Consider the following 24,237-nt stretch of genomic DNA (forward strand, 5'->3'; position numbering starts at 1 on the left):
GTCAGCTGTCTTAACCGTGGCTTGTGTACTGCAAACACATACCAGCTTCATCACTGTGTCTGTCACGAGACTCTGTTCCCCTTTCGGGCTTGAACTGATGGTAAAACTAATGACATTATTTACTGTCTTTACATTTATTTTGAAAGATGAAGCTCGCGATTATGGTAAGGGGCGTTACATTTCTGACAAGTTGCTTACGGTGCTCGGCCAATCACAATGCACCGGGTCAGCTGGCCAATCAGAGCAGACTGCGCTTGTCGGAAGGAGGGACTTTGTAGAAAACGAAGCGTTTGAGAGTGGCGGGGGACTACGGGGCCGCAATTAACTTAAGCCTTTGAAAAAAAATAATGTGTTTTCTGAACATTAAAGCATGTCAACACATTCTGTTACACCAAATACACAAAATAATGATCTTTAAAAAAGCATCATATGACCCCTTTAAGTATTTTTTGGGAGTATCTGTACTTTACTTGAGTTTTTATATTTCTGCCAACTTTTACTTCACTACATTTCCGAATTAAAATTTATACTTTTACTCTCATACATTTCCCCGAAGCATATTCGTTACTTACTACAAAATAGTCAGAAGTCAGAAGAACACGGACTGCAGGAATGCAGGTTTGACGAATCAGTGGTCTGGAGTTTGCAAGTTAGACTCATAAAAACACCTTTGCTCATGTGCAAACCAAACAAGTGCGCGCACAACCGCGGATTATTCATTTTCCACTCAAGTCGAGTCTGAGGTGTGCGATACACAGCATCGTCTGCGATAATATGGTAAGTGTTGTTGTAATGATGTGCAATCTGACATTATCAAGTAACTTCTAGGTTACTAGGTAATCTCCAAATCACACACAGAGTGCACGCACGTTGATTTATTAGTCTAACTCAAAATTCCAGGCATTCTAAATTGTAGACGGCAAAAATGCTTCTGTATGCTTTTTATATTCATATAATTTAATATAGTTAACTTAATCTATCACACAAAGAGTACCGTTTTCCTGCAGATATCAGCATGAACACATTTAACATTTTATACAAGTTCAGTAAAGCAATAAGTGACTTACATTTTATACATAATATTGCTTGTTTTTGCTCAATTTTGCTAACGAAAATATTTCCAAACAAAGATCACAGCACTGTTTTGCGTAATGGACGGTGTTTACTTATTGAATGAATCAGCTTTCGGTGTAATATGATTCAGTGATTCACTCATTAACACAGTCAAATGCTTTGTTTCTGAATGAATCAGTCGTTTGAATGAATCGGTTGAATCTCAATGACTCACTCATTAACAGTCACATGCTGTCACTTACTTTTTTTCATGTTTCAAATATCAGTATTCAACATTTTATGTTAAAGGGGTCATATGATGCTTTTTTAAAGATCATTATTTGGTGTAACAGAATATGTTGACATGCTTCCTATTTGGTTTTGAGACTTTAGTCTTTCCAACTTCAGGGATCTTATCTATGCACAATCAGCTTGTAACACTCCAAAGAGAAAGGAAAACTTGAAATCGCATCATATGACCCCTTTAAAAACAAAACATTAGGCCTATTTATGCATCTGTAACTGCAGGTTAAATGCATCCATGTCCCCTCTGAGATACATTAAACAGTAAACACATCTAAAAGATGCAGATTCCAGAAATGTTTTCTTATGTTGGAACAAAAGTTTGAACGAAAAGACGAAAAGAATGAAAGACAGTAAGTTACCGGATGAAGTGCTTCTTATTCTTACCCAAACATACAAAATGGAAGAAAGAGTTAAAACTGAACACAATTTTGCTACTCAAGCTGTGTATGAAAATTTTTTATATATATTTATTTGCTTCTTTTCCATTTTGCATTTACTTGTACTTTTACTTTCAATACTTAAGTACGTTTAAGATTTAAAAAATACTTTTCGTACTTAAGTACAATAAATATCACATACTTTAAGACTTTTACTCAAGTAATATTCTAAACGGTGACTTCAACTTCTACCAAAGTCATTTTCTGGTAAGATATCTGTACTTTTACTTGAGTATGGCTTTCAGGTGCTTTATACACCACTGCTTTTCAGCTGCGAAACTATTTTATTGATAAATAAAATAGGGGCAGCGCTGACAAGAAGTTTCTGTTCGCGTCTCCATGTGTGTGCGAGAGTCTGCACTGTGTGTGCATCTGTGAGAGAGACTGGGAGAAAGAAAGCGTGATTTCCGTAGCATACATAAAAAAGGTGGAATGACATGGAAATAGTTTGTCATTTTTTACCCTATTGTTTGTTATATTTATTTGCTCAATGTCTTCTGGGGTTTTGGTTCTTTTACTGTTGTAGATAGCCCATAGTATAACAAAAATATTATATATATCTTCATTGTGTTTGGGCCCCCCTGGACGAGTGAACATAGGCACGTGCCTAGAATGCCTATGCGTAAATCCGGCCCTGGTGCTACAGGGGTCGAGTTAGAGACTCCACACTTGCTATGGTTAATGTTGAGACTGTCCTCTATCCATGTGCCAGTTTTCATAACTTTCCCACAAGTGGTTCTATGGGCTGCCATAGACTCAAAATAGCAGCAGCAGCAGCAGCAGAAGAAAAATAAGAAGAAAACTAACAAATACAATAAATTATTTCTAAAAAGACACTTAGTGAACATTAGTCAAAAATGTATTAACATTCATTAAATTGGTACATGAATTTACATTGGATTGAAAAACAAAGTGTGAGGAATTTGCCTTCTCTTTTAAGAACCCCACTGCACGTTGGTGCATTATGTTGAAAAAAAAAATCACATATTTATCAATTTTCATAAATAAAAACATTTTATTAAAGTTATTAATACAATTAAAGTAAACACTAATTAAAAATTCAAGTTAACCCGTGATTCACACCATACAGTCCTGTAAATAACAGAAAACCTCTCTCACCTGAACCTCTTCTCCTCGCACTGACTGTTCTCCTAACAATGGCTCTGCTGGTGGAGCGTTGATAGTGACAGACTTCTCTGACCGACTGCTCTCCTTACTGCGGGATTTGTGGCGGTCCCGGCTACGCTCTCTGAGAAACATGGACACAACAGTGAAGTTAGGTATAGGTCCTTCAGATAGAGAGAAGTATGTCCAGATGATTAATTTGTCTTTTATTAAAGGAATAATTCATCCAAAAATGACATTGCACTGGTTTCTGCCACGGAAGTGAATTCTGTTATATATAGTGGACAGAATTTGGTGTAGACAAATTAATGTGGCCAAAGTGTAAATGGAACATGCTCACCCAATCAGAAAGCTCTCCCGTTTACCAAAAAACAAACAAACAAAAAAAAACATGAAGTGACCAAGTGTACAGTAAATGCACTCTTTTTCATGACGCACTGCCAAAGTGGTCAGTCTTTTATCTGTCACCCTGATAAATTCCTACTCCAACACTGATCTATCGCTTTGATCCATAAAATCATCCCTCCTCCCTCTAATTCACAAAGCATCTCCCCGGTCTCAGCCCATTATCCTGTCATAAGCCAGACTGCCCAGCCCCCAAACCTCATGTATGCTCAGACTAAACCACTGCGCTCTGGAAAAACACTAATCTTAAAGAACTTTTAGCTGTGCAGCCTTACCCACAGTCACCATATGCTGAAAGCAGACACAGGCAGTCATATTCTAATCCTTATGCTTTACACACACACACTCCTGCCTCGGCACATGTAAAACTACACAAAATGTAATCGTGACAGAATGACGAAAGCTGCTATCACCCATCCTTTGGATGAGACACTAAAACAATGTCCTGACTCTCTGTGGTCCCTAAAAATATCATGTTTTTTGAAAACACTGGGGGTCCAATCCCGCCATACAGCAGAAATTTGCTCATAGGCCTCTATGAATTATGGCCTTCTTATCATCCTTATACACATTAACTACATCGTTTTATGGATGCTGCACACTGGTGCTGGTAGGGCAGATTCCCCCATTCACATCAGTGATTTGATTTCTGCATTTGACAGTTAACGCTCATGTTTTCACCGTGTTAGTTATAATAATATGATAAGTATTCATGAGATTACAAACATTACACTGCAATAAGGAGATCATTGCATCATGTGCTCAGCAGACATGACTATGCTCGGCTACAGTGCAGTGCTGCAACCTTTGATGCAACAGGAGTACATTTCTACATCTAAAACAACATTTTGGCAGCTGTTAACAGTAAAAATGCAGTAAAAGCTTTCAAGAAAGTTCTAAATGTTATACTCATTTAATATGCAAAGATGTTAATCAATCATAGCAGGGGGAATATGCAATGAAGTCTCACAACAGATTTCCCTTCCAATTAAGCATTTAAATCAAAGGGCTAAAATTAGGGTAGAGAATGACATGTATATCTAAATTATGACCATTTTTTATGAAAAAGCATACTAAGATTATAAATGCATCTCATAAAACTATATATACAGTATATATATATAAAAAAAGCATTTCATGATCCCTTTAAATCAATGAATCACGATGTCAGCTTAACAATGTGGCGCAAAGTGTTTTTGCGAGAAGGGTATAACTGCAGCCTGGAGATCTCCAAATGGGGGTGGGAACTCCAAAACTGGGTGGGAGCTCCAAAATAGGGCGTGGCTTCCTCCCATTGACAGACAGGCACATGACACGCATGCGCAATGTTTTCCCCCTATCCACTTCAGTGCAAACTCCGCCCCACAACTGATTCTAAAGTTTTTATTGGTTTTGTCAATTAAAGTGTTGATTTCCTACACTATGCTACAAAAAATGCTAACCCCTAAACCTACCCCACACCTGACCCTAACCTTAACCAGTGAAATTGACAGCACAGCGGGATTGGTGCTGAATAGCGTGGTAAAGAAAGTTGCAGTTCAGGAGATAAACAGTTAATAAAATGATGCGATATAAGATTGTTCCATAACTCCCCAACCGGACCTCGTCGGACAATGGCACCTTTTTAGTTACCCAGCGTCACTACTCCCTCCTACCCTGCGAATTTCGTGCCCCGGGATGCCCCCATTGCTTGGAACAAAGCGATAGAGTAAAATCTTTCCCCTGTGCTGGGACGGCTCGCGGGAGAGCTTGTGGGTGATTCCCGTTTACATTATGAAGCAGAGGTTCAAACTCCAGTCCGAACACCACTGGCCACGAGCTTTGGGCTCTGCTCTCACGGAGAATATTTATTTATATAGCATATTTTATTTTAGATGAACTAGAAACAATGTTTAATTTATAAAGTTTTATTTTGAAATGCATGTCAATAACAATTGGCTGAAGCCACAGCCAATGGTGAAAGTCTTTGCGTGCGGAGGCCCCACCCCATTTTGGAGGTTCTGCCCACTTTTTGGAGTTCACGCCCCATTTTGGAGATCTCCAGTCTGCAGTTGAACCTACTTGGTTTTTGCTAGTTTCAGCCCGACACAGTTCTCATTTTCCTGTCCTGCACCGCGTTGTTTAAATAGCAAATGCATTTGCGCCCATTTGTGCGCCCATGGGCGTGCTGGTCTAAAAATGAGGTGTGTTCAGGCGCATTGTTGTCGCGTTGCTATTTTGAGGAACTGAAAATAGACTGCATCATAGACCAACTCAAACCTGGTCTAAAGTCTGGCGCAATATATTTTCTTTGTTATTTAAAGAGCGCGTTAGTAATATGCGCCTATAGGCGGGTGCACAACGCACGTACACTTTGCTTATTACACACACAGGGACGCACGCGCAGCAGCACACAAACATTTTTAAAAATGAAAAATTACATGCCGCCATGTAAATAACGAACCCGCCATGGCGCGAGCGCAAATGGCTTTTAAAGGGGATGGGGGATGAGACTCTGGTTTATTGCACGTTATGCCCAAAAAACACCCATTACTCCTTAAGAGAATAGGGACAACCCGTTTAGACCATGCGCCCCAGCGCGCCGACCATTTTCCCGTTGTTAAAGGCACAATATGTACGATTTTTTTATTAAAATATTCAAAAACTACTAGAACAGTGTTATATATTTTGCTGACTTGTGTACTTACATTATCCCAAATGTTTCGAAGAATGTTTAAATCCAGAGAAATAAGCAATTTTAACTAGTGGCACGGACCGTGCCCATAGTGTCATTGTGTCACCTGCCAATGACGTCATAACCCCTCGATTTCCGGTTTTGTTTTGTAGAAAACACGGAAACACCAAAGACGCTTTAATATGTTGTGCGTTTTAATAGACCGGTGATGACTGCACAGAGTAGCATTATAACAGAACTTTCAAACGTATCTAGTATGATAAAACAGCGCTGCTTTTTCCCCCACATACGCACGACCGGAAGGATAGGAAGCAGTCGACTGTGGCATAATAAAAGCTCCGCTGCTTTCGAGCCGTGTGTCACGCTCGTTCAGCGGCCTAGTTTTGCTTCGACGGCTTTCAGCCTAACCCTGCTTCATTCTACTACGTTAATAAATCATTAGCTCATCCATGAACATGATTTCTGCCCGAGTCCTGTCGGATTGCATCGGCTGTGGGAATAAGCTGTGACTCCCATAATTCCACACTCAGTCACGGCGTCATCAAACTATGCCTTTGTCTCTGTGTTTATTTTGAATATGCGCCCTCTTGCGGCGAAAATGACATATTGTGCCTTTAAACTAGCAAAAGTGGATTCAGACCCACACTGAGTGCACCTGTGCAGTGCGCTTTAGACCATGCGCTTAGATCGTTAAAATAGGGCCCCATGTGTCATTTTGTCAAATTAAGTGAACTTCAGATATGCCATGATCAGAAAGCAGGGAGCAGTGAACACTACATAGGGAAACTGTCAATCAGAAAGCAGCTATATAGTCACATAGGCTTGAAGCGTGAGGGTGATTAAATCATAAAAATTTTTTTTTTTTTAAATGAACTATTCCTTTAAATGGATATCAAACAGTTAATTTTTGTCTTAAAAAATAAATCATAGCGTGATGTCAACAACAGACTATGGAATACAACATTTGTCATATCCAAGTCAGTGTAAAATACTGTAGAGTTTAATTCTAAACAGCAATGCTCTCACTGAAAACAGGCTCAATCCTGTCAAAACAAGCACAGCATGTTAAACTCCTCCCATTCTCATCTGCTTCAATGTGTCCTGCCCATTTCCTGCTCTGCTTATTTAAGATGGGAACACGAAGCTAAACTAAAGGTGACAAACAGTTATCATCTTATTGTTTGCAAGTACTGAAATGGATGATGACATCACTGAATTCAATGATAAACTACCTTTAACTGAAAAATGAGTGTTTACTATTGTCACTTTGCATTATTGACACACTATTTTCCAAATTAATGCTGTACAGTTGCTTTGACACAATCTGTATTGTTAAAAGCGCTATATAAAGGTGACTTGACTTGACTACTGACCAGGTAATAACACAGCTATTATTGGTGACAAAAGAGAATCACACACACATAACAGGAAAGCTGTGGAAATGCACTCAAACATAAAGGTTGCAAATGGCAGAGTACACTCTTGCAACTAGTGTCTTTGGAAACCGGTCCTTATCCAAATTAACATGGGAAACTCTTATTGGGACCCTACAAGTCACAGTGTACTGCACATTAGGGCTTGAATTTTTTATTTAATTCTGTTCCCTGTATCACTCTCAGAGTGATGTACCATATAATTAGAAATAGCTTAGTCAAACAGCTCAATTTTCTACACGAGTAAGGCTTAATGTAAGATCTAGAGCTTTCTAGATCTCAAGGAATGGAATCCGGGCTGGAACAGAATGAGCCCAACCCAACCATAACCATCCACCCATTGTTTTGCTGACAGACCACATGGATTATCGTACTTCTTTTTCCCCCCAGAACTTTTAAAAAATATAATATTAAATAAATTGTAACATGCTGTGAGGTCTGATTTCTAGAAAACTGCCATACAAACAATAAATGAGTAAAATCCACCAAAGAAAATCCATCTAAAAAAAATCTAAAGGCAAAAATTATCTATAATAATTACACAACAGCTGATTAATTGGTTGGTAATGATTTAATGTAATCCTGCTTAGTCGAAACCTCCTTCCATCTGAAAACATTTCATGCAACAGTATGTGGAGCCAGTCAATAATACTTACTGTGTTGCACTGCACATGTGCAGTGTTTGTAACTGAACATGTATGTGTGTGCAGAATCTGACAGCATTTGACTGGGTTTGACAGTAAATTATGGCTTCTCCAGACGCTTGTGACCATAAATCAAAGCTTGGAAGGGTGACAAAGGTAAAACCAGGATAACCAGTTTCATGTTTCAAATGCAATGCACTTCTACTCTTACCTAACCTAGTATGGCCTATAGATTATCAGTGCACTTCATGATCTGCAGCATGCACTTCTACTCTGTTTACAGCTAAGCGCACTGAACTACAACTTAAAGCGCATTTAACCAGTGTATCATTGTTTGTGTGCACTGAAAAAAAAACAGCTTTTTTGACTGATATATAAAATGAATGAATGAATTAATTAAATAAATAACATATTTTACATCAGTTAGCATAAGCAACATTTAGACAGCAGGATCAAAACACTGTTTGGTAGTGAAGAACTGTCAGACTACTGAGCTTGCTTGTTTTGATAACTCATGCTTAGCAATGAGGAAGTCATTTGCGGCATAATCATTTCCTATGTGATTATCACAGAGACTTTTGGCTTGATTTTAGCAATATTTTGCCAAGTTAAATTAAAATTTGTTCCAAGATGTTCTTTGTGAAATTTAGTGTTACTAAAAGTTGTTATACCAACAACAGTGAAATTTCACGATTCTACAATTAAGATATTGCAGCTAAAACTAATTTACTGTTGAACACACCCATTTTAACTACTTAAAAAGTGAAATAATAATGCAAACTGATCATTATAAATGAATAAATTAAAACAATGGCATGTAGCCATTGTCAATAATACAAAGTAATACAGCAAACAGGACGCAACAGAACAAAGAGTTTTTCAGTACCTAATTATTGAGAACTTATTTAAATTATCCAGAGCAGTGTTTTTTTTTCTGTTTTTGATTGTTAATATTGTTTGATTATCATTATTATTAATGACATAATAGACAGCGGCAGGATTATTGGGCCACATTTACACAGCAAGGCCTGAAGCACAGACCTAAATATTTTTGACAAACATTTGACATGCATTTTTGACCCATGTGTTTACTTTCACCTAAGCCATAAATTAAGCGTTAGCGTTAGTTCTGGCAGGTCACGTGAGTCAAGCTTGCATCAGCTGATACTCAGCTGATCATATCTAGCTATAGGAATACGACACCTATCGCGGCATTCCTATATAAGCTCTATTCAGTATTATTCAGCAGCTTTTCAGCATGCTCAGGAGCAAATTACTCTCCTCCATCCCCAGCTCCTCCTTTCGCCACAGTCAGGACTTGGCTTTCTGATATTCCTTGCTAATCAGACTCCTTTATCTTGAATAAAGAGTTACACTTAAATATCATGTAGTACATTAATGATATCTGCCTTGTTCTATTCTGTTAACCCTAGGGGGGTTATTATTGCTGCTCTCCCTGCTCATTCATGACAGGCTGCATGGATGGGCAGGGAGTTTTTTGCCCAGAACAGAACCATACCGCCAAACCAAACTTTATGCTAAGTATCTATCATTTTGACGATAGTGGTCCTGACAGAACCAACTTTATTTGCATTCATACAAGGTGGGCATTTTGATAAAGTAGCTGATCTGTCAGACATATGCAGTTATGCACAGCCGTATACTGCAAAATGCACGTCTTCTTCACAGCATAAGCATTTGAAAGCAGCCGTCTGTCAGTCTGACAGTTAGTGGGCACCACATTGAGTCCTTACTCAGCAAAAAAATTTGTACTGCAGAAAGGCTGTTATCATTATATCTTTCTAATTTTAGCATATACTGACATTGTATAAGTACTTCACTAGTATGAGTAGTAGTGAAGTAATCGCTACATATGGGGTAAAAAAGACATAATTATGTATTGTGCCAAGAAGGTTGCACTGTCTGTTCGTTCACACAGGTACGAAACTGATTGGTAGCTGCCTTTAGCTGAGCCTTTACCGATTACCTCCACTGATCAGAGCATTCTGCACGGTCGTCTGTGAGTGACGTCACCTCCCAACACAAACACGCCCCCTAGTATAGCCCCGCCCCCTCACATTGATTGGCAGCTTTCCATGCAGACATCGGAAATTCAAATGCAAAAGGAATTGCGATTCCATTTGAGTTTTGGCAGGTTACACGCGCGACGCAGCGAGAGTGAAAAAGCAGACGTGGTAATTAATATTGCTATTTAAATATGACAGGCTCGTAACTCCTGAGACATGGGAAATACAGTTGCAAATGGACTTTGCTTTTTCATTTGAAATTTGGCAGTCGAAGCTAACCGCTGTTTTCAGAAAGCAAGCGCGTTTATTCTCAGTGGAGAGAGAGCGCGTGAGCACAGGGTTGCCAGGTTGACAAAGATAAGTAGCACGTTTAGCAGATATTTCTGTATTGCGCAAGTGTGAAGCTCTGTTTTGGGGATTACGTCTCTTTATATCAGGCAACCCAGTTGTGTTCCTCTGCAGCCAGATTATTAACAGATGCTCTATTCATTCTTTTTTAGAAACCTCGCACTTTTCTACTAAATTTTAAACGTTGTAAAATTAAGCGTGGTCCACTGCTGCACACGTGCCACAGTATCGATACAGGGCCAGCTGTATCGATACTCGTATCATCAAATCTCTGTGACGATACATCGTTGTATCGATATTTTGAACACAGCACTAGTCATTACTGACCAGGACTGTGTTTCCCCATAACTTTGCAAATCACGCTTTCAAGATCATCTCAATTATTGTTGTATTGCTGTTTCCCAAACCAGCATAAAGACCGCAGTCAGGTCTAAAGGAGCTAAATTAAGGTTGATACTTTCACCCAGTGTGAAAATGCTGCCAAACATATAAATCCATGGTGTAAATATAAAAACATGCTAAACATCTTATGTTAGAAACATTTCAACTTCATTTGTGTCAATATTGATGGTTGACTTAACTTGAACTTGGATTCACAGTATGTGTAAATCCATTATCATTTTTTTGAGTTAAAGGGTTAATTTTCAATTTGCAAAAATGAAAATTAGACTGTTTTACCGGAAGTGAAAGAAAAGTGTTTATTACGTTTGAAATATGGATATTTTTCTTACAAAAACGCATGGATTCACTACAGGAGGCCTTTATTCACCCCCTGGAGCCATGTGAGGCATGTTTTGTTATGAATGCGTGCGCTTTATTTGATGACTTGTGGACTGTTCAACTGCAACACCCGCTGACTGCAATGATAGAGCTTGGAATAGTCAGGACAATTTTTAATATAACTCCGACTGGATTTGTCTGAAAGAAGAAAGTCATATACACCTAGGATGCCTTGAGGGTGAGTAAAACACAAGCTAATTTTCATTTTTGGGTGAACTAACACTTTAAATGCATTTCATTATTTCTCCAAGTTTATCTTTCAATGTTCAATATCTTCCATTGGAGAATGAGAGTGAGACATGAGGGACTTGAGGGACTTGAGGGAGTGCAGCTGGTGGGACACATTGGGTTACATGCAATGCTTAAATAATTTTAAAGTGTTGGGTATAGAAGACCCTGAGTGAGCCTTAGAATAAGTAATCAGATGTTGATCCTTCTGATAAATAAGAAATTTAACAGAGAAAGGGAAGATGAAAGTGAGGGCAAACAGAAAAGAGTGACAATGATCTCATAAGATGAGACAGCTAGACAGAGGGGAGACAGTATCCAGTTACCTGCTGCATATCAAACTGTAGCCTCTTTAAAACTTCCCACTCAACAACTGACAGGTAAAAAGGAAGCAGAAAGAGAAAGAGACCCTCGTGGAATCTCTTACCCATGTCTGTGAGATCCCCTCGACCGGCCTGAGTAGTATGAGTAGCCAGAGTAGGTGGACTCTGTATCCATGGCAACGCTGTTTTGCCCCAGCAGATGGCTGAGGGCTTTTTGGATGTTGACAGGATGAAGGGCAGGCAGAAGTTTTTGGGAAGTCTTAACGGAAGGAGCTTACTCAGCAGAAGAACAATGAGAGTTTTCTGTCAGCTCTCAATCCTGGACGTGTGCCTGGGAGCTCTACACCAGCAAAGTTCATTCTGAAAAGACAAAGAGTTCGATTTTTAGTTGTGGGACTAAAAAAAGTCAAAACAGCCTTCCCTTAAGAGCAGCAGAATACAGTTGCAAGTTGCAACTCCTGTTTTCTGTCAAGAGATCTATTTTATTTTCCAGATTCATATCTGTTTCCCTGTTTCTGGTGTCTAAATGTGTGTGTCTGTGATCTGCTCACAACTGGACCACATTAAATACAGGTGTAAACAGGCTCCAAAATGTTTTGTGATCTGATTTATCAAATCAAACTAAATACAGCTACTCTATCCAGATGCTATCCATATACACATACAAACTGTGATTGGATCTCAGTGTAGTGTAAACAAGTGTTTCTTAACTCCAGTCCCGGGGACCCACCTATCAGAATGTTTTAGATGTCTCACTAATTCAACTCATCAACATTCTTAGTGTGTTGAATTTAAAACATTCTGGGAGGCGAGTCCCAAAGACCAGAGTTGTAAATTCCATCTAATCAAATGTATCTGCATTCACAGGGTGACGTAACACAAAATACCACCACTATCATTATGGCTTTACCAAAACATGAAATGCTCATCCCTGCATTTGCAGAAGAAATGCTAGAATTTTATGCAAAGAGAAAGACCGCATCCATTATAATCACTGAAGTTGTCACTTAAGTTCTGTACTCTTGCCAAAACTCCCATTAAAGGGGACCTATTATGCAAAATTCACATTTACATGGTGTTTGATCACAAATTTGTGTCAGCAATGTCAGCTACACTACACTTCCTTTCTATATACTCCCCATAAATTATAAATAGTGTCTCAAAATGAGTTGTTTGCATTGTCACTGTGAGCTCTGCACTATCAGCATATATCCTCCCCTGAGTGAGCTGGGGAGGATCCAACTTCACATGCAGAAGACATAAGTATTGCACTTTATATTTTGTGAATGTTTTCAAATCACCTGCCCAAATTTGTTTGTTGTTGAACAGTGTATGTTTTCTGAAAATATAAGAGAGAAAAATGTAATTTTGTCTCTTATATTTCAGAAAACATACACTGTTTGTAAAAAGACAATCTCAAACTGTACTGTGCATGGCATGAATTATACAGACAATAAGCATTTTTAGGTTAAAAATAAGAATGACGAAGAATAAGTTCTAATCTATGTGAATAAAATAATAGACAATGGTAACTTTAGCTGCATTAGCTGTGAAACTTGCTAACAAACAAATTTGGGCAGGTGATTAGAAAACATATTGCATACCCACTGTCATTACAGTATTTTTTGTGTGTTGCTCATCCATCGTTGCAAAATGGCTGAAAGATTTGGCATAGTTCATTCTCACGGTTGTTACTTTTGCCAGAGTCTCTTTGACTCTGATTCATACATATAGGGCTTAACCGGTATTTACAGTGTCAGTCATATTGGTTCTTGTATCAAAAGCACGAGCTGTAATGGCAAGGCCCTCTTCTGGAAAAGGGGGTGGGGAGCAGCAGCTCATTTGCATTTAAAGGGATACATGAAAACTGCATGCTTTTGTTTCCACACAAGAAAGGCATTTACAGCATGTTATAATAAATAATATGTGGAGTACTTTGAGCTGAAACTTCACAGACACATTCTGGGGACACCTGAGACTTATATTACATCTTATATTACACCCTTTTATCAATATAGCTTTCTAGACTGCACAACATATTTTGTTTACATCCTTGAGAACATCAATCTGCCTACACACCTGTCAATCAACTACTATTAGACTATTACAGAGATTTTAAATAGACATGCCAGATACATCTGAATCCAGTATATCATTGCAGATAACTGGAAAAGTTATTATCAAAACTTAATATCAATAGTGGCATTAAAGTCCTGATAATTTGCTAAGAAAGATACAGTGTAATATATATATATATATGTATGTGTGTGTATATAATTTCACTCTTGTTTAATAGGAAATAAAAAAACATAACAGGACCCAATAGGCAATTTCACCAATACAGTTATGTGGCCTAAAGCAACAAAAATGTATTTCTGTATATGTGTATTTTCTTATTATGGTTGTTAGTCTATTTTTCAAAGAAGATCTTTTCTGAGGTGAAACGGAAAATGGAGAAGAACTCCAGAAATACTTTTTTTGGAATCACATCATTGTAAGACTCATCTTCAGACAGATGTGTTGTTTTTTTCAATACAATCTCTAAAGCTGGGTGGATGAAAAATTAAAGTGCACAATGACATGCTTTGGACGGCGAGTAACAAGCTGAGCCTTGTCTAAACACATAGGTGTGTGAATGAATTTGTGGGTTTGTTGGGTGTAGCTACATGAACTAAAAGAGAAGCGTTTGCTCCCTTGCAGTACTAAGAACCAGCATCTGGTTCATGTTATTTGCATAAAGTAGAGCTCAGTTTAACTATGTTTAATTATCAATGGTTGCTGACTTGCTCCTATTGTAGGAATTCAGTAACTCTTACTTAAAACTAATGTTATGAGGTCACTTCGTTTGTGCTGTCTGTGTGAATGCCCTCCCACACTCGCCTTCTTGTAGCTCAAGGGGTGTTACGGCAGAAGCAATGCCAGGTCACTTTGGATAGAACCATCTGCCACATGCATAAATATAAATGTAAAATCTCAGAGAATCATGCAGCAGCATGCAAACATGCTCTTTGAGAAGTTGCATTTCAATTATTTGACAACTGTGTCCTAATTTTAAAGGGACCACAAAAAAAATATTAAACTCACTTTTTCTTATTTGATGGGAATCAGTCTTTTTCTCTTATCACATTCAATTTTCACACATTTTGTGCTTGTTAGGCAAGACAATATAAGGCAGGCTCCTCTGAGAATATAACTGCTTTCATGATGAGCAGAAAACTGGGAAAATAAATGGTGCACATCCCAGATATCTTTGTTGGGAACATTTCACAATGCTTTCTATTAAGCAGTGTTGCAGGAAGCCTGCAACCATGGATTCTGGTCAAAGAACTAATCTGTCTGGTTATGCTAGGGTTGAGAGTGGGGGATGGAGTGAATTGGAAGCAAAAATAAGCTCTGGGCTTCACAATGAACATTTAGACCAAATAACCAAAACACTTACTAATGGCAGACACAGACCTTCAGAAATACAGCTCACAGAATTAACTGAGCTTTTTTTCTTTATATCTAATATAATCCATACCATGTGCTTAAATGATCTCCTCCCTACTCATACATTATAGTACATCTGTCACTGCTGTCACATTCCCTCATTAGACCCTCTCACAATGGCAAAATTTAATGTGGTTGTTTGTACAGTGTATAACCATATGGTGATAAACATACTCCAACTAACAAAAGGCCTGTCGAAAGACATTATTTACATTTGAAAAGCCAATTAATTGTTATTCAGACTCAAGATTTGTTGAGTCGTGCTGCGGTGTAGATGCAACATAATGCCATTTGTGTACTGAAGAAATATTTTGTGAATTATTATTAACAGTCGTAGAAAGACAAAATTATTAGTTTGATTTGTTCACTTATGTGGATTAATTTACTAATTCTCACCTACATGTCATAGCTAGTAAATGTGTGGGTGTTACACTTGCAATATACTGTATATGCAAAATTTGCAGAAATTAATACAATTTGGTCCCTTCTTGCCTTCAATATCCTTCTTGCTGCAACATTTCCACATTTTCAGAAGGTTATCATATCTGACAATAGAAGTAATGTAATATTGATACTAGCGCATAGGTTTTCTAATGACATCATGATGTTATCTGTAACGTGCAGTCGAGGATCCAAATGCAGTAGAAACTATTTATTTAAAGTGCCCCTATTATGCAATTTTTAAGGTTGCTAATATTGTTTTATGAGTCTGCTAAATCAGGTTTACATGCATGCAAGGTCAAAAATACATTAGTTTTCTCAAAAAATAGTTTTAATTTGACCTAATTTCTAAATTATTCGTAAATGACTCGTGTGAAGCAGTTCAAAGAATCAGTCTCTCTAAACCCCTCCTTTCCGTGAGCCCTCACTGCTGTGATTGGTCAGATGGCACAGTCCTTTGTGATTGGTCCAGAGCCGTAGAGAGACTGGCTCTTGATTGGTCTACTGCGTACAGCGCATGTCGGAAACGAAACACCCATTGCCATGATGGATTGACAGCCCTGGAGACTTGTCAATACATAGAAAAGATGGCATCGATTGTACCTTACCAATTCGAGCCGGAGTCTAATGATGAAACGGTTGAAGTGGCTGATCGACAAGAGACTGATTCGCAAGCACGACTGGAGCAGGAATTTCTCAGTGGTAAGTGTAAAGTTTTAACAAGTTTGTGGTAATTATAAGATGTGATAAAACAAACCTGCTCTCACAGCGTAGGATACAGCTTCTTCTCGACATGAGTTTAATCACACAGAAATTTCACTGTGTTTGTGGGCAGCCAAGTTGGTGACATAGAACGTGGGCGGACATTATGCAAATGTGCTACTTCATGACGTAGAGCCGTAACAGAATAAGATTCTAATTCCTGACGACTCGTTTAGGCGATTGCAAGCCGTCTCTTTTTTTGGATAGACAATAACTTTATTTATCATACACTGTCAGTTTCACAACTTTGCAGATAGTTTATGTTCACATACAGCTACATGACTCACTGCATGAAAGGTAATATTCGAAAAGGCATAATAGGGGCACTAAAACAGACACCAAGTAAATCCAGGCATGGCAAGAAACAGGTCAAAGACTTGGCAAGAAACAGGGCAATAACATGGAGAGGGAGAGAACATAGAAACAATGTAAACAGAAAATACACTAAAACATAAAAGTCCTTGAACACATAACAGAGAACACCAATTCTTGATAATTCTGCCAATGGACAAGAAAACTCTGACAGTGCCGGTCCTAAGCCCGGTTAAAGGAGGATGGTTGGGATAGGGCTAGAAACCCCATCCTGTAAAAATGGAGTTGACAGAAAACAATAATGCACAGTTCAAAGTGGTTTTATTCCCCAAAGTGTAAAAATGTGGCTTTTCATAGGTGTGCAAATGTTGTTGTTTTTTTTTTTTACAATATATTCAACAATATAATTTGGCTATATACCGATGTACAGGTGCCAAAACATAAACGCAATTCAGCTTCCACACTACTCACTTTACTCTCTCCCTAAAATCAGGGTTGCCAGGTTTTCACAACGAAACCCTCCCAATTGCTACTCAAAACTGGCACAAAACTAGCCCAATCGCATTTCAAGGGGGACTCCCTGTTAAAAATCGCATTCCGGGGGGTAAAATACACTCCACAGCATATAACATTTAGCTTATAACATAAGTGAGAGGTGAACCACAAGGTATTTACAGCGGTTTGGAATACACTGATGTTATCTTTATTTCTGAATTAAATAAAATAAAATCTTGATGTTTAAAATATTTGAGTAATTTCCTTGAATAATGATGTTGAAACAAAATGTATCACTTGAACATTAAACATTCAAACCAGCCACAGCACTAAACAAACAAAATAAAACTACCAACTTGGGACAGTTAATGGGGTGATACAACACCAAACTAGAGCAGGGGTCACCAAACTTGATCTTGGAGGGCCGGTGTCCTGCGAAGTTTAACTCCAATTTGGCTCAACAAACCTGCCTGGAATTTTTAAGTATACCTAGTAAGACCTTGATTAGCTGGTTCAGGTGTGTTTGATTAGGGTTGAAGCTAAACTCTGTCTGAAATCTGGTGACCCCTGAACTAGAGGGTACAAACACAGACCTATGTAAGGATGGTATATTTGCCAGCATTTAGTTTGTGTGTATGCATAATGGTGGAAACAGTTTGTGTATGTGTACAGGCCCATACTCAGTCCCTTCGAAATAAAAGTCCTGAATCACAGTTAGTCTGTAACACTACTGAATCACCAAGAAATCAAAAACAAACTAATTTAATCAGTGGTGAAGACGACCAAGTCCCAATGACGGAGTTGGGTAAAAGCCCCTCTGCAGCTGTCCAATGCCCGGTGATTGGCTCATTCTTCAGCACCAAGACTAAGATGATTATTGGCATGTGGAACATCCAGTCACTTTACCGAACTGTTACAGGCCTTCAATGATTACCAGCCTCAGCCTTGCCGAGACCCGCTGGAATGGCTCTAGCCGCATTGTCAGCTGTCAGGGGTGGGGATGAAGGGATGAGGCGAGGACTCAATCGCAGGAGAAATTATGGCTTTTATTAATAACAAAATAAAATAAAACAAAACAAACAGAAACTACCCCATAGGGGAAACTGACTGGCAAGGCAGGACACAAGGCGCGCACACACAACATTCAACGACGAACTCGCACAGGACTGCAAACACAAGGAAAATAAATAGGGAGCAAATGAGGAGGGTAATAAGGGCAACACAGGTGGGCAAATTAACCAATAATCAGGTAACAAGATGGGCGGGGTTAGACAATTGACATGAGAGCACATGGCACAAGAAACCAAACACGACAAAAGCCATGTGCTCATACAAAACAAAAACACAAGCACATGGCCAGCAAAGCAAATCACAAGCCATGTGCTTGAACAAAACAAGACATGAACAAGCAGCTAATGAGAATACTCATAAGCCACGTGTTCACACAAGACATAACAACATGAAAGCATGCAGCCAATAAAAAACCCAAGCTGCGTGTTACACAGCACAAGACGTAACATGAAAGCACACAGCCAAAAACACGAGCTGTGTGCAACAACACAAGACACAAGGACAGAAGAGTGTATGGCCCGAGCGAACTCGAGACCACACGCTCCCACAACAAAACAGAACATGGAGCGTGAGTGTCCGAACCCCGACACCAAACCGAAACTGAATCTGAACAAGGCACGCAGACAAGAGAGCACATGGCTCGAGCACACTCACAAGAAAGTCCATCGCCTGGTGGACTGTATGAGAACAAAATCGGCTACATCCATATCGTTTACGCTGATGGTCATCCCTCCTCGACGTCAGAAGCCGAAACAGTGCTGATGTGAGATCTGATCATTATTTGCTTGTCGCTAAATGTCGGCTCCGACTGTTGCTAAGTATTGGCAGGAACGGAACACGACGAGACGTCGATTTAGAAAGTGGGGTTGCGTTTCCAACGTACTGTTGTTGCAAGTGCTGATAGGGCAATCAGGAGGAAATGTTGCTCGAATCGAGAACGATGGATTAAGAACAATACCTGGGACCTCATTGATGCCCGGCGACAGCAAACGCAACAGTGGGACCAGGCCCTTCCAAGATCAGATAGGGACGCAGATGAAGCATGGAGTACCAATCAGAGATAAATATGGTCGTTTACTGCTGACGGCCGAAGTACAAGAGAGAGGTTGGGTGTAACACTTTGAAGAACTCCTCAACCAGCCTGCACCAGTGTTAAGAGTTCGCTGATTAGTTATTCTTGCCCATGGTTGACCTACCTGTGGAAGACAGACCGATCTTGACTGCGGAGACTGAAGTAGCAGTTATAGCCCTCCGGAGTGGCCGTGCACCCAGCATCGACGAGATATCGGCAGAAATGCTCAAGTATGGAGGTCAAGCCCTAATCAACGAGATGACTGCCTTGATTAACCAATGTTGGAATAAGTCGTCTGTCCTAGCAGATTGGAGAAGAGGCATTATTGTTACACTTCCGAAGGAGGGAAATCTCGTTGACTGCAACAACTGGCGAGGTATCACGCTACTCTACATCCCCAGCAATGTTTTTGTGCTTGGTTCTCCTTTGATGCCTCCACCGAATGACCAACGCACAATTGCATGAGGAGCAGTTCAGTTTTAGACTGTATCTGTCTAGAGGTTTTTGAACACAACAACACGTCTTGTGTAAAAATCTGCCAAAATTATACCAGACTGATTAGCTGAATAGCACATTCCCACTACATGCAAGTTTCACATCAAATCCCTCATGTTTAATTAAGTTGAGCTATGCCAGTCAGACTTACATTACTCTCTCATGGAGATAGAAAACCTCTAGACCTCAAAAAACCATACCTCAAAACCTATTCAAAACCTCAAAAACCTCTAGACAGATACAGTCTAAAACTGAACTGCTCCTCTGTATGCTCTCCATTCATGTCCCTCTCTCCATTTCATCACTTTAAGGGATTATGCATATTCTGTGCCATTCATTAACATCAAGTTTGCCCAGAGAGATTAAAAAGCCCCTTCTATCATTAATAATTAAATCCCAAAATTTTAACTCAGAGACTCTGACTCAATCATGTTGTGATTTAATGGGCATGGTAAAGGGATGTATTAATGAGAGAGAAATCTGTGCCTGGCATCAAAAATGTAGCACATCTTTCTCTCTCATTGCAGCTATTATAATTACAGAAACCAGAGTCTTCTACCAGTTAACACTTGCGAGAGCTTTATGAATGAGAAGCAAGGCTGAGGACAGTGAAAACAGTCTAACAACTAGAATTCTGTCATAACAACTATCAGAGAGATTGGCATGGTAATGGACATGGCAGTGTTAATGCTTTTGGTATTGGATGAACAGATCTGCTAAGCTGCTGCTGCAGTTGTTGATTATTATTATTGCTGAATGCTGATGCTGTAGGCTAGATCATGTAGCCTACAGACTTGATTTTGACAATACATCCTCAGACATGCATGAAATCTCCTCTCGCCCTACACGTTTAGTATCTGCTGTGTGCGTGAGAACTGTTTCCTCCTGCTGACGTTCCCGTGTGCTGCAGAGACTCAGACAAAGACAGGGCTCGACAGTGCGGGAGCTTCAGTCGAAAATAAAAATAGATGTGGGCGAACTGTAAAATGTATTTAAGGAGCACTTGTGCGAATAAAGCAAAATCCCTCCGGGTGAGTTTTCTTAAAATGAATGTCATAAAAAGTCTTCAATACATGAAATGGTAAAACAAACGTCTTAATGATCATTTTAAGTCGTCATATTTTGGGGATGGAAAAACATAAATCAAAATCAACATATCGATTATTAAACTTCAAAATTATTTCATTAAAAAAAAAGAGTGCTGCACGTTGCAGTGTCACAAGGCAGCGCAGTTGCGCGTTCTACAGGCTCGTGCAACAGCGCTTCAGACTGCTTCAAAGTGATTCTCAATCAACCAATAGTGAGCATTTATACCAATCGATTGCTTATGAACTCAAGTTAATGAATTATGACAATGTCTGTAGTGTAGTGATATCGCGAGAACAGAGGGGTGGGAATGGGAGAGAATCGCGTGAGTTAAAGAGAGCGATCATGTAGTTGAGAGTGTGTTAATAAAGTTGAGATAACAACGATAAAGACTGGTTATTGAGACAAGCAACACAACATAAATGGCGACGAGGATGAAAACATAAAAGAACGATTAGGATCGCCGTGCAACTGTCGCTGGAAACGACATCTGGATCTAAAAGACTGACGGAGCTGGCATGGAGGGCGAAGAGGCCGCAGCACGAGCACCGCCGATACATGTCGCACAGGCTCAGTTATCGCCGCCTATTCCATTGAACCTCGGAGTTTCGGATTTGTATGCAGAATACAAAACATGGAAAGACTCTTACAGTTTCTTTGAGTTGGCCAGTGGAACTATCAATGCGGCCGATGCGGTAAGACGCGCTACTTTTTTGCATTGTATTGGTGCTCCAGTGCAGAGGATTTTTCGCGAATCTCCTGGGTCCCAAAGATTCATATACGGAGACTGTAAATGCACTGGATGCTTACTTTACTCCACGGAAAAATGTTGCGCTGGAAAGACACAAATTCCGACTGAGATCTCAACTACAAGAAGAAACGATTGGCGCATTTGTGAACGCGTTTGAGGGATGTAGTGCAGTGATATCGCGAGAACAGAGGGGTGGGAACGGGAGAGAATCGCGTGAGTTAAAGAGAGCGATCATGTAGTTGAGAGTGTGTTAATAAAGTTGAGATAACAACGATAAAGACTGGTTATTGAGACAAGCAATACAACAATGTCTACTTTATGACCTTTATATAATATGTTTTAGACGGTTGTAAGAATGCATATGTTCTCTCTCATCTGAAGGATCAGCCCGCAATAGTATAAACATTTCAAAATAAGAGTCCCAGTGTATTTCGGGCTTGTTTATAATTAAAAGTCACACGCTACGTTTTTTTCTTTTCTTTTCTGGGCATTATTGGTATTTTGGTTACACAATTAATTGTATTTAATTTAATTTCCATTTCATTCATAATAAACTATTGTACTTTCTGGCTTGGATGCTTCCCCACAGGAAGAAAAGACTAAGAACATTATTTGACACATATTATTCAATATATAGATTTTACAAGTATCAGTAAAATATGCATCCCATTCACTGAGAGAGACACTATATGACAAAGTAAGGAGAACTCTACCATTTAAATGCTGTAATTTTGCATAATGTACAATGCATTATATTTGTATGTAATTAAATGTAACAGTAGCCTATGTAATTCAAATGAATTTCAATAAATAAAAATATTGTTAAAAATCACACATTATTTGTTATTTGTCACATGTCGTAGACCATTTTTGGCCATTGGTAATAGGAGGATTTTCCACCTGGCTACCACCGCAAGTATATTTCAAACCTGTGGGAAGCACTGCAACTAAATCTTCACTCTGGGTGACTAAATAATGTCTATCGTTAGCCATTAGCCAATAAATTCTTCGATTTTAATCGCCAATGTGTGTGTTAGAGGCTAATTACAAGTTTAGCATAGATATATTTTAATTCGCTGAACACTCTGAGTGCCTGAAAGTTTTGCTCTCCATCAAGCGATCTGTACTACCTCATTTCAGCTCAATGGATGCGCAGCGTAGCTGTATTTGACGTACCGTAAACTCTAGCATGAAGGCACACGACTCGCTGTCGCTTTGCTGGTAGCGCTGTGTTTCTCACACATGCAAAGAGAGAGATCGAGTTGTATTTTTCCTGTTAAAATAACGAGTTAATTTAGAATTATTCAGCTTTTAAGAACAAGCAGAAGATACGCCAGTTTCTCTGGTAGTAGGTGGAACTAATGCCACGCTACATGTAAACGATATTCTTTGTTGTATTTTCCTGTCAAAATAACGGAGTTCATTTAGAATTATTCAGCTTTTAAGAACAAGCAGAAGATACGCCAGTTTCTCTGGTAGTAGGTGGAACTAATGCCACGCTACATGTAAACGATATTCTTTGTTGTATTTTCCTGTCAAAATAACGGAGTTCATTTAGAATTATTCAGCTTTTAAGAACAAGCAGAAGATACGCCAGTTTCTCTGGTAGTAGGTGGAACTAATGCCACGCTACATGTAAACGATATTCTTTGTTGTATTTTCCTGTCAAAATAACGGAGTTCATTTAGAATTATTCAGCTTTTAAGAACAAGCAGAAGATATGCCGGTTTCTCCATTTTACAAAGATAAGCTGATCTGGTGGAATTCACACACAATGTACTTCTATGTATGTACAGTCAAATTAAAATTTATTCAGTCACCTTCAACGTTTCACACATTATCACAGTTTATTCTCTATAGTTTAGAAAATGGTAATAAAATATGACAAGAACTCAGGGTTAAACTGTGTCAGAACAAATTCATCTTGATAATGCCAGATAACACTTAAGCAAAACATGGTCAGGTCAAAGTGTCTGGGAGTCCACTGTATGAAGAATTTTGGGGTATAATATGTCACAGTTTACTTTATTTTGCTATCCTCACTTACATAAATGAACTATAGTGTCCTGCACCCACTAGTAAAAAAATATAAAAAATTATTTCTGATGTCTGAATAATTTTTGGTTTGACTCTATGTATGTACTGTATGTGTGTGTGTGTGTGTGTGTGTGTGTGTAAAATAGTAAAGTATATCAGTCTGGTGAGTAAACAAAAAAAAACTAGCCAATGGCGATTATATTGCCAAGGTGTGTCTCAAATCCCACGGAGGAGCTCCGTAAGGATAAAAGGAGGAGTAATGACAGTGAAGGACGAGAGAGGACCAGGCCTAGATTTTATGTTGTTTTGTTTCTATTTGTGCACGGCAGTCGTCCGTGAGGGGCTATCAGGCTATTTTCAGTTTTGTGTTTATTTTGTTATTAAATTGTTTAAATGTGTTCCACTGGTGCCGAAACGTGAACCGGATGACTGCCTCACGGATG

General features: G+C 39.0%; 1 protein-coding gene across 2 annotated transcripts in view; it reads right to left on the reverse strand.

Annotated features, from left to right (window-relative positions):
• The window catches only part of LOC107552384 (vang-like protein 1), an 89,495-nt gene that overhangs the window by 41,324 nt on the left and 23,934 nt on the right, over positions 1-24,237 (reverse strand). For both annotated transcript variants that reach the window (XM_016234254.1, XM_016234253.1), the window contains exons 2-3: positions 11,888-12,143; positions 2,916-3,045 (exon numbers count right to left, since the gene is read on the reverse strand). In XM_016234254.1, coding sequence (XP_016089740.1) covers positions 2,916-3,045; positions 11,888-11,958 — 201 coding nt within the window. In that variant the 5' untranslated portion in view covers positions 11,959-12,143. The remainder of the gene's footprint in view (positions 1-2,915; positions 3,046-11,887; positions 12,144-24,237) is intronic.

This window comes from Sinocyclocheilus grahami, unplaced genomic scaffold, assembly GCF_001515645.1.
Source record: "Sinocyclocheilus grahami isolate Dianchi unplaced genomic scaffold, SAMN03320097.WGS_v1.1 scaffold448.1, whole genome shotgun sequence".
Classification (NCBI taxonomy): Eukaryota; Metazoa; Chordata; class Actinopteri; order Cypriniformes; family Cyprinidae; genus Sinocyclocheilus; species Sinocyclocheilus grahami.